Source organism: Mus pahari, chromosome 2, assembly GCF_900095145.1.
Source record: "Mus pahari chromosome 2, PAHARI_EIJ_v1.1, whole genome shotgun sequence".
NCBI lineage: Eukaryota > Metazoa > Chordata > Mammalia > Rodentia > Muridae > Mus > Mus pahari.
Genome location: NC_034591.1, coordinates 60,862,145 through 60,874,336, shown reverse-complemented (window position 1 = coordinate 60,874,336; position 12,192 = coordinate 60,862,145). Strand labels below are relative to the sequence as shown.

General features: G+C 44.5%; 1 gene segment (V, D, J or C); it reads right to left on the bottom strand.

Moving 5' to 3' along the window:
• Window positions 1–1,204: 1,204 nt before the first annotated feature.
• LOC110316504 overlaps window positions 1,205–12,192 on the bottom strand; it is a 359,339-nt gene continuing 348,351 nt past the window's right edge. The window contains 5 exon segments of the C gene segment in view: window positions 1,205–1,395; window positions 1,679–1,785; window positions 1,931–1,948; window positions 2,441–2,815; window positions 6,066–6,107. Of these exon segments, the coding sequence occupies window positions 1,375–1,395; window positions 1,679–1,785; window positions 1,931–1,948; window positions 2,441–2,815; window positions 6,066–6,107 (563 nt within the window).

The following is a 12,192-nucleotide window of genomic DNA, read 5'->3' as shown; positions in this document are numbered from 1 at the left end:
TCTTCATTTACATTTCAAATGCTATCCCTCCCCCCCCCCCAGTTCCCCAACCCACCCATCCAGCTTCCAGGCCCAGGCATTCCCCTGTACTGGGGCATATGATCTTCGCAATAGTGTGGTTCTTTCTGCAAGTCCTTTCCCTGAGCTTGTGGGACCCTGAGTAAGCTCAAGAGTCACTGTGACACCATGAGCAAGCATATCATCATGGTCACTGATTGGGAGAAGCTTCCAGAATCATTATCTTTGGGAAAAATCACTTAAAATTTCAGTGGTTATAGTGTGATCTGCAAACTACAGATTCTACAGCCATGACATAGGGAGATAATTTGCTTATAGCATAATTTTTATGATAGGCTCATGTGCCACAGGCCAGTCTAAGCCCCAGAGACAGTAAGCAGTCTCTCAGCAAGGGACTAATTCATTGTCCTCTCCTTTCTTTGCCTTCAGAACTTGCTTCTCATTCAAATACTAAGAATTAACTTTGACATAGCCCCTCTGGCTGATCTGTGGCATCTATTCCTAATTTCTGTCAAGTATATTGTTCTATTGTAATGATTAAACCTCATAGTTACCCTTCTAAGGAAACTGTCTCTGTCTGAGGAGCTGTACCTAAAATCCTCAACCCAGGATGGTCTTGTCTAAAGCTGACAGGGAAATTCACACATTGGAAAGGTGACACTTCATGGGTAATACCTTAATCTCTTCTATACCCCCACCTAGATCCTGGTACTGTGAGACAGAGTCCTGGTGAGTCTACTGTTTCTAGACTTCATATTATAAGTTTTGTCTTCTCTAAGACCCCAGGCTAGACCTGGAGAGTTTAACAGATCTTCAGGTAAAACTTTCAAACAAGGTAAGCCAGAGATATTGAGGAGAGGTACAGATAAAATCCAAAGATGAAACAAAAAGAACTGGACTCTGTAATTGAGAAGTAAACAGGTGCTGTAATCCATAGGTCTGCCTAGCTTCTGTCCTATACTGGGTGGGGTTATTGTTAGTGGTAATTTTTCTTTCTTTGTCTTTATCCTGCTGGAGTCCAGTCATTGCCCTTCAGACAAATGACTCACTGGAGGATCTAAAGTACACAGAAGGAAGAAGAATTTTTGGCAAGAAGGCAGATTAGTCATTCTGTTTGCCTTTCAGATCAGTAGGAATGTCAGTAACCACAGGTGTCCAATGAAACTGCTGAAACACAACCATGCTAAACTCCATATTTTTATTGATTTAGTCTGTTTCAGAGTCAAAGTGTCAATGAGGAAGGATGGATATTCATGGAGGAAGAAGAGACAAGTTCTTAGGAACAGGAATTAGAGAAGGTGCAGGAAAAATCTATGGCCGGGGTGAAGAACAGCTCAGGATGCATAAAAGTTTGTGTCACGAATTTTTTTTCTTGACCTGAGAGAGAGAGAAGACATTGTTAGACCTCCAGAATCCATGGAGCAGAGGGAAGGGGATACAAAAAGGAAATTCTCAAGTATGATCTTGAAGAGAGCTCCTTGGTTCTCTTCATCTTCCAGGAGTACAAACATAAACATTCCTGTGGTTTTGTTTTGTACTGTGTTCCTTATGATCTTTTTGAAATGGCAGGCTATCAGGGCTGGGTCCTCCTCTGAGATCCCCTTATGTCCATACACTGAAGTCTATACCTCCAATCATTTGTTCATCCTACCATTCTTACCATGGCCATCAGTACCAGGGCACTGACCAGCGCAGCATACAGGGTGGCCTTCCCCAGTAGGATCTCATAGAGGACGGTGGCAGACAGAACCCCCTGACGATAGGATACTGTTGACAGGAAAGGAGAGTTAGTTGGTGTTTGTGAGCTGGTTCCTCTGGGCAACCCCGACCCACATGTCTGTAGGATCTTTCTGTCCTGTTTTTCAAAGCCAAGACCTCGAAAGACTTAGAGAAAGTCGGAAGATTTGCTCACCTGAGGTGATTCCACAGTCTGAAAGAAAGGAGAGGGAGAACATTGGGTGAAAGAAAGCCACTTTTGGGGACATTGAACACCCAACAACAAAGCTTAAAGCTGAATGTAAAGGCCACAGACACACACATGTCAGGTGGTGTAAGCGCCGCCCCCTGATAGTCCTTACACTGTCTTTCTGATGGTGCAGGGCAAGTGTAAGACACTGTCAGAGTGACCTTAAAACCTAGCAACAGGGATGGGGATGAGCAATGCTAGGCTGTAAGGGAGGTATGAGAGAACTCATACGCACAGCTCTGAGACACTAAAGAACTGGGAAGCCAGTTGGCCTGAGTTGCCCCATTGAGTTTACATATTCCTTGGGAGGAAGCGTAGGCAATGGTTTTCTGACACCATGAGCTTGATCATCTGTCCCACCACTCTGGCCTTTTCCTGGGTCTATTGATTGTTTCATATTTTTTTGAAGTACGAGTGCCGTTTAGTTTCCTCATAAGCTCCGCAGGTCCCACTTACCTGCTCGGCCCCAGGCCTCTGCACTGATGTTCTGTGTGACAGGTTTGGTTGAGCCCTCTGGCCACTTGTCCTCCTCTTCAAGCCCATAGAACTGCACTTGGCAGCGGAAGTGGTTGCGAGGATTGTGCCAGTAGGTCGCAGAAACCCTCAGGCGGCTGCTCAGGCAGTAGCTGTTATTGCTCTCCTTGTAGGCCTGGGGGTCTGTGCTGACCCCACTGTGGACCTCCTTGCCATTCACCCACCAGCTCAGCTCCACGTGGTCAGGGAAGAAGCCCCTGGCCAAGCACACGAGGGTAGCCTTTTGTTTGTCAGCAATCTCTGCTTCTGATGGCTCAAACAAGGAGACCTTGGGTGGAGTCACATTTCTCAGATCCTCTGGAAAGTAAAGAGAGGTGGAATTAGCATTTCGCTGATAACTGTCTGGATCAGGTAGAAATTGTTTGTATCTGGAAAGGCTCAGGGCTGAGAGAGTTTCTGAAAAGGCAAGCAGGTCCTGTTGGCTCTGGGATCACTATTCCATTTCTCTATGGCATTAATCTTTTGCTTTGCTTGTTGTTTGTATTCATCCATTTTCATAAGAAGATACTACAAATGGTCTGACCCAGTGTTCTTTAACAAATGTAAATCTATGTCCTTTATTGAAATAGTTTTGATCCTGCTCTATCACAAGAAATTTATTTCTTACTATATTTTGCAGATATTTAGTTGGAGCCTGCCACAGAAATCTGAACTACAGAAACTAAATCTGAGCAATGACCTTCTGTGCCTGTGTGACCATGAGAGAGTCTCTTTAATGTCTCGGCATCAATTTCTTTCCTGCTTGCAAAGTGAAATGTGAAACACTGACTTCCCCAGAAGAGACAAAAGGATTTATAAGATCTTGCCACCGCCAAGTTATCTGTATGGAAGCTAAGGGGCCAGGATTCAAGGGTAATTAAGGTTAAGATAAACATTTGGCATGAGAAAGCTTTCCTCAGATTCATGCATGTGTAGACATCCTAGTCTACAGTGGATTCATGAGGATGTAAGGTTTATTGAGTTTTGTGGTGTGTGAAATAAACCTATCAACTTCTCTGCCTCTAAATATTCCCAGTTCTTTGTGCCTTTCTGTCTGTTCTTTGCTTCCAAGTGATTTGCTGAAGATAAAGAGATAGATATATTTTGTGTTAGCAACCCAAGACCTTCTGGATAATGGAGAAACTTTATTTTGATTCTTTCTCATATTTCTGTGGATATCGCTTTTTTCCTGGTCTTGAAACAAAGGTATAAGAAACATCACAGTTCTTGCACAAGATCACAAGTTTAGTGCTTGACTTCAGACTCTTCAGCCATCACGCTGGAATTCTGATCTTTTTGTTAGGAGTCTCTACATTTTTCTTTTCTTTCTTTTTTTTTGGGGGGGGGAAGCAGGGTCTTAATCTGCAGTCCATAATGGCCTAGAATTCTCTATATTCCACACTGGCTTAGAACTCTTTGTGTAGCTCCGGTTGGCCTCACAGTCCTGGCGCTGTTCTTAAATCTTCCCAGTCTTGGGAGTATAGATGTGGGCCTAGCACATCTGTCCTCTGCTTAGTCTCTGCCCCAGTGCATCATTTTCAATGCACCTAGGACTTGACAGGTTGCAGCTAGATGGAAAGAATATCATTCTTGCCTCCCTTGTGGTACTCGACTCTATCTACTCTGCTTTTGGTCTGTCTAGTCTTACTCTGTCCCAGAGATATTGAGTTTGAGATGCCCCCAGCTTTCCATGGGAACTGTGGGATGCACTTCTCTGACCCTTTCACTCAGCAATCATTTAGTTCACATTGTGAAAATCAAACACTTGCCTGAGTCAGGCATTTTGTTTTCTATTGTATTAATCAACACCAGTGTCAGGACAAATAGAAGCAGATCCTCACTACACCCTGAAGTATCACTTGTATAATTCAATAGGAAGACGGGGGCAGCTAAATATCCATGTGTGTGAATCCCTGAGGATTCTTGGGAGGTATAATTGCCTATGAAAATGAATTGTGCTTTAAAAAGCTGCTGCTGGTATGTGATTTGCTTGAGAACTGCACTAGCTGTGAGTAAAATTGTAAAACTCCTCTTCTTTTCAAACCACCTCACTATCTGCATCCATAGAACTAGGTCACACATTAACACACTTAAGCTTACCTTATCATCAAAGAGCCAGGACTGGAATTCAGCCTTGTCTGGCTATAAAGTCTGTCTCTTTTCTTTATCCCACATGTCTACAGAGGCCCAACATTTCCTTTAGACACAATTTAACATGGCTGAGTTCTCTTGGATCCTGCTTAATGTTCTAACCACAAATGATGTCCACTGTTGCTATGGTTACCAAATAATACAGGTTCACATTTCCAGGCTGTGAATTATTTCTCTTCAATACCTTTGACCTCCCACTGCCAAGCGATATTTAAAGTCCATTCTAATACTGGAATCCTAAGGGTTTTCAAGCATTTGCCCCCGAGATAAATGTTTGTACTTTAATGTAGATAAATGTTTGTACTTTAATGTGTGCGTGTGGTCGATGAAACCCCTTCATAATATAGCCTGTCTGTCTAGCCTGGATTATATGATATGAGCAGTGAAGATTTCAGGTCAGGATTTAGGCAAATAACCTGAGGATTAACAGACCCCAGTGACTCTAAGTTCCCCCTGCCTTGGGGTCAATCAGTAGTGAGAATGTGTTGATACTGGGTCTCCATCCCTGCTTCAAGGGATTCCCAAACTTAAAGGGGAAACAGTGAATGGAATTTAATCGTGAGTCAACACGACCAGACTTTTGATTCTTCTGTTCTAGTTTATGTGTCTGTCCTTGGTTTCTTGCTTTACTCATTCTGCTCCTTTCAAAAGACCCTCTCCCACTTTTGCCACTGGGAACTCTAGATTTCCTGGCACCACCTCTTGGAACCTCCCCGCTTTTATCTGCTCTTTAGTTCTTTGTTCCTGCTATTTATTTTCAAAACCAAGTTTGCTTCCAGAGTCCTAATTAATTCTTTTCCTCCAGCGCCCACCCAGTGCGTGCATACCTCAGAGAAAAGAAAAAGAAACCTACTTTGTCCCGGCTTGTGAGAGAGCAACGCTTGGCACCCAATCCCCTGTTTCATCCTGCTCTCCCAGAAACGGTGAAGTTGAGAGTTGTCTCCTATTACCGATTCCCCCACCCCACCCCCACCCCCGGAGATCCCTAATTCTGATCTACTCCAAACTCTTCCAGGGACCCAGGAATTGGGGTAGAAGCAAGAGATGTGAATCTTACCTAAAACCGTGAGCCTGGTGCCGGGACCGAAGTACTGCTCATAGCACAGAGGCTCAACCCCACACACAAACCGGCGGGATTCAGCGAGGTGTTCTCCCATTTAGGGACAGTCTCCCTGCTACTCAGCCTCCCTCTCCAGCGCCGGGCTAGGGAACCTGGCGCAAAGACGCCAGAAGCCCCAGAACTCCCCGCTGCAGTTGCCAAGAAGCTCACATAGGATGTTCAATTGGCGACTGCCAATCCCGAAAGTCAGGGCAAGGGCTTCACAACCCTATGACTCCTAAGAGAAACCCGGCCAAGGGACCCGCGCCCACTGCAGCCCAATCCCGCTGAGAACGCGCGCTTGGGACCCCAGCTCACCTAACACCAGGAGCCGAGTGCCTGGCCCAAAGTACTGGGTGTCTTGGTTCACAGCCCCAGAACCCAACACAAAAACCATACCCCAGCTTACCTAGCACCAATAGTCGGGTGCCTGCACCGAAGTACAAGGTGTTTTGACTCACAGCCTCTTGGCACAGGACAAAAACTGGCTCTGGCTATCCTTAGCCTGGGAATCCCAGCAAGGAAATGCTCCCTCCCCTTCATTACTAGCTCCCAACTTACCGAGAACAGTCAGTCTGGTTCCTGAGCCAAAATACAGTGTTTCTGTACTCACAGCCTCCAGCCTCAGGACAAAAACTCGGTGCTGCCTGCTCCAGCTGTCTCAACCCTGATTCAGATCCCCACCAACCATGAGTGCTTCTCTATTCCCAACATCCAATCCAGAAATCCTTCTGCCCCTGCAGATAAGCTCAGTCCAAGAGGATGCTGAGTAGCTATCCTGCTCTGAATATCTTACTCCCATGGTACCCCCAGCTGCCTGCTTACCCAGCACTGTCAGCTTTGAGCCTTCACCAAAGTACAGCTGCCCGGTGTTTGCACAGTCCTGGGGATGCTGGCACAAACCTCCTCTTCCTTGATACAGGGCCTTGGATAGTCAAATATCCACTCTGCAAAGGCTTTCTGCTTTGGGGGTCTTTGTGGCTGACTGTCCTACCTTCTCCCCCACCTGTGTGGCCTCTGCCTTCTTACCTAGGACGGTGAGTCGTGTTCCTGGTCCGAAGAACTGTTCAGCATAGGAACACAGCAGAAAAGGGCTGCCAAGAAATCTTTCTCTTTCCTCGCCTTCCTCAGCACAGACCCGGGGTTACTCACGTTCTCCATCTACCTCCAGAACTGGTAAGGCAATCTTGACCTTGCATGAGGCCGATCTCAAATTGAAGAGGAGATACAATTTTTGGCTTGGGAACGAATATCCATCTAATTCACTCAGGGTTTGACAAAGTGAATTTGAAATCTGAAGGCTTCCTGTTGGTGTCCAGGTAGCCTCCAATGAGAAGGACTTGTAACTTCTTTCCCACAAAGGTTCTATTTATCTACTTAATACTTTTTAATAAGTTCATGATTTCCCATGCATGTGCAGATACTTTGCTGATTGTAAGCCCCATGATAAGGGCTGAATGGTCATCCCACTTCCCTGGATAGCCTTTCACACTCATGGGAAGCTTTCTAGGGCAAAGAGATGCATAGATGTTATAAGACCTTGTGAGTCCACTCACATAGACTCCTCCTCACACATTAAATGCATTTCTTGGGCTGGGAGTTGGTGTCTTTTAGGGTAGAGCTTTTTGTAAAAGCACCTCTTCCAGTTGAATCATTGTGCCCCCCCCCCCAGTCCCCACAATGTTACATCATGATACAAAAAAGTTTCTTCCCCGCAGGTGCCCTCCCCCAGTGCCTGGGCAGGGACAGGGAGACCAGGTGGCAGAGAGGTTTGTCTGACTGTGAGGGGCTGGGAAAAGTCACAAGCTGGGTAAATCTAAAGAGGGGAGGAGCTTGGAGATGTCCTTGGGACTGATAGTGGCATTGTTGATGGGGGCAGGGAGCCCCTGTTCTGAACATGTTCTCACTCTGGGAGAACATCTATGTCACTGGGTTTCCCCCTCTTTGACACACGGTGCCCACCTGCTTAGACTGGCATTTATAGAGAAATGGGTGGGAGGAGTGAAGTGGTAAGGTCCCTACCAGGAGACTCCACAGAGCAGGTGATGTAATTTAGAAGGCAGAAACATGTGCCTCAGAAACTATCATTATTCCCGTTGCTTGCTAGGCTGTGCAGCCCTTGCCCTGACTTTCTCATTTACTTAGTCCATAGTATGTAGTCCATTAGGCACTATGTGTTAGCTTCTGAGCTGGTTGTAAGGAAATAAGTCCATTCCCAGAGAGGCATGTGCTGATATGGTTTCTCAGCCTTAATTTTGAATAATTTTGTCTCTGACTCTTTCAGAGTAAAGGCTAAATGGCTAAACTCCCAGGTAAATGGCTAAACTCCAAAGCATCCTGTCATGTTGTCTGTGCTTTTTCTCCTGCTTCTGGTGAGCATGAGCCCTCTCTGGAGTGCACAAAGTGCACAAGTTTGAAGAACCTGTATGTTTGCAGGCTCTCATCCAATTACCTAACTGCTGATTACAGTTTTGTGGACAGTTCACTCAGCTATTTCAAAGTGCTGGCTTTTTTTTTTTTTTTTTTTTTTTTTTTGAAGACAGAGTTTCTCTGTATAGCCCTGGTTGTCCTGGAACTCACTTTTGTAGACCAGGCTGGCCTCTAACTCAGAAATCCTCCTGCCTCTGCCTCCCAAATGCTGGAATTAAAGGTGTGCGCCACCACCACCTGGCAGTTTGGCTTTTTAATTAATTAATTAATTAATATGACTTAGTCCCTTTATGGAAAGATTGTTTTCTTGAAAATTGTGGTTTATTTACCTCTGTTCTGTCACTGGTGAGAGATTACAGTGATAAAGGTTCAGTGAGTGATACGAATGCACATGTAACCATGTCTATCTATATGTGGCTTTGTATGTACTTTTGCACAGATTAAACTCTGAAATCATATGCAAGCAAGAGGGAAGGCCTCACTGAAATGACTGCTTATAAAACTGGGTCACTTTCATTTCCCTCGCCATTCATGTGTTTATTAGAAAATCACCACTAAGTGTCTACCCTGAAGCAAAATATCATGCAGGGTACTGTCAGAAATAGCACCTTAGTTACGGCGGAGCCACCAGTTACATGGGAGATGTCAGATAAGAAACACTTCCCATTGAGTATGATAAATGTTATAAGGGTGGTCTTTATAAGGAGCTAAACAATACAGGATGTTCTTGATCTAGTCTTAGGAAGAAGGAAGGACTGGACAAAAACTACTAGAAAAGGCTCCAGGAAGAGAATTTATCCAAGTCCTTAAAATGAAGTAAGGAATACTGAGGGAAGAAGAGGTCCCATGTTGCTCCATATGGAACAGGCAGAAGGAGAACTTGTAGAATGGCATGAAGAGGATAGGAGGAAAAAAGTATGGGGGGGGGACTAAGAGGTAAAATGAATCATTAATTATTTATGTCATCTTAAAGATGGTGACTACACCCCCATGGCTGCAATGAGAACTCAAGGGACCTGCAGGATTTCTAGATGTAGCAATAGAACTTGCTCTTACTTGTAGAAAGCTGTATTTTCTGTACTTCTAGGCACACCCATAGGATGTTGCTTACATCCATCTATTTCACTGGGGAATAATTTATTAACAGATTTGTATCTTAAATGAAAGACACGTCTTCTATCTTAATATAAATTTCCAAGTCAGTGCATTGCCATGTGTGAACAACTAGGAAAGATGTTTGGCAAATGAACACATGTGTTGAGTGAGAGGCCAAAAGGGAGATTGGTGACACCCAGGGAACTAAGCCTTGTTAGCCACAGGGATATGACAAGTTGTAGGTGGATACATTTGTGTAACTTGTAGCTGCTGCTCTGCAGAGCACAAACTGTTTTTAAAAAATTTTATTAGATATTTTCTTCATTTAAATTTCAAATGCTATCCCAAAAGTCCCCTATACCCTCCCCCTGCCCTGCTCCCCTACCCACCCACTCCCACTTCTTGGCCCTGGCCTTTCCCTGTACTGGGCATATAAAGTTAGAGCATAAACTTTTTGTTTGTTTTGCTTGTTTGTTTTTGAAGGTAAGAGACTTCCTGTATTCAGCACCTCTGTCTTTCTCTCTTGAGAAGTTTTAGTTCCTGTCACTACCTTCCAAACTTAATCATCTTCTGTTAGTTTGAGGGTGGGGCCCTTACTTTTCTTACCCAGTGTGGCCATCCTTTTCTTTAATATCTCTTCTTTTTATGATTCATCAACAAGGTTGGAGACAGACAAGAAATAAAGATATCTACACACACCGGAGAGAGTCAGGCTATCCTAGAACATGTTTATTGGTTTGATTGTAAGTGTAGGCATTTTCTAGGTCATAAGGATTTCGGACATACAAGTGCACCTATACATGACTAGTAGGCAGATTTTGGGATGCACAGACAAGTGAGAATAGCTCTTCAGAAGTTCTGGAAGAAGAAAATCTGTATTAACACAATGTGTTGTCAGTTCTTGCATTCACCTTCACATCTGGCTTCAGGAACTCTTTCTTTTGACCTGCAGATGAGAATCATTTTAGGTTTACCAATGGCCTTGCATAGTGTGCCTTGAGAGAATATACAAAGGCCCATTGTTCAGACAAATGATAGAGCTACTTAAATATCCGTTGGGTTTTTGAATTATCACATCTTATCTTCTATAGCTCATTTACTGCAGTTCTTTGAAGTTTCTTCTTATCTTTTACACCATGGAAGCAGACCTCTCTCTACTGCTCCCCTCTAGTTATGGAAGAGCCCTAAGCCCTGGGATGTAAGTGTATGAGTTGCATGTGTCACCTCCCCATAAGCTTCATCTGCCTGTTCCTTACCATAGCCATCACCACCAGCATACTGACAAGCACAGCATACAGGGTGGCCTTCCCTAGCAGGATCTCATAAAGGATGGTGGCAGACAAGACCCCTTGCTGATAGGATGCTGTTGACAGAAAAGGGAAGCAGGTAAGTGCCTTTGGACAGGTAGCTAGCTCTACAGTCATAATCATGAGAGGTGAGGAGAGAGTCAACTCGCTTACCTGAGGTAATCCCACAATCTGAGAGGAGAGAGAAAGAGAGAGAGAGGAAAATGGATGAGGCCTCTTTTTATTAAGAAGATTGAAAATTAAGTCAATCTAGGGGCCAGCATTGTCTAACAGGCCCAGATTAAACACCTTTTCTGCACTCCACCCCCCACATCCCCAGGAGACTCCAGAACCATCTCTCATCTATTGTACCAATTGTTATTGAAACTCATGGCTTAGGCACCAGAGATAATGATTCAGATGCTGAGCCCCACAAGTAGCATGGAACGGCTACTCTACATGTAAGGGTTCCAGAATGAGGATCTGGATTTAGAATTATACATAGTTGCCTTGTTTATCTTCTTGGTAGGCTTTCATCCCTTTCTACTGTTGTTTTGTTTTGTTTTGTTTTGTTTTGTTTTGCTTCGTTTTGTTTCTGTATCTAGTCTTCCTGGCTTTTCACCTGCATCTTTCCATTTTTCATTGGCATGACTGATGCTCATTCTTCATGCCAGCACCCCAGGTCCTACTTACCTGCTCGGCCCCAGGCCTCTGCACTGATGTTCTGTGTGACAGGTTTGGTTGAGCCCTCTGGCCACTTGTCCTCCTCTTCAAGCCCATAGAACTGTACTTGGCAGCGGAAGTGGTTGCGAGGATTGTGCCAGAAGGTCGCAGAAACCCTCAGGCGGCTGCTCAGGCAGTAGCTGTTATTGCTCTCCTTGTAGGCCTGAGGGTCTGTGCTGACCCCACTGTGGACCTCCTTGCCATTCACCCACCAGCTCAGCTCCACGTGGTCAGGGAAGAAGCCCCTGGCCAAGCACACGAGGGTAGCCTTTTGTTTGTCAGCGATCTCTGCTTCTGATGGCTCAAACAAGGAGACCTTGGGTGGAGTCACATTTCTCAGATCCTCTGGAAAGTAAAGAGAGCAGGACTGGTCTGAGAGCTGTCTGGACTTGGCTTGAACTTGTAAGAAAGGGCTGGAAATGGTCATTATAAAGTACAACTATGTTGTAGCAGGTCCTGCTTGTTTTCTGCCCTTGTCCAACCCTGTTCCTGGTCTCCTTCCACATTCCCTCTTCTTTATGGATTGCTCTAATTATATGCTTTGCATACTCTCATCCCCCACTTTTCTATGGTGGAATGGTACCCTGAGTTTTTGGACTTTCTCATAATGTCTCATGTACTTAGATGTTGACTATTGGTTAAAAAGAATATACACATTGTTTTTTCTTTTGAAACAGAATCCATGCGTGACTATTTGAAATGGTGGCTTTGAGTGAGATTGAATTTTAAGACAAAAGTGACATACTAATGTAAAGATAATTTTTTTTTCTTACTGCTATTTTCCTTTTTGGGGTAAGGTGGATATATCAATGTGTTTGAGTCATTCTGCATAGTATAAATTTTCGTTGCCTAAAAGAGACATTTCCCACAGAACATCCAGAGACATCTCTGAGCTTCTGAATACCTTGCTC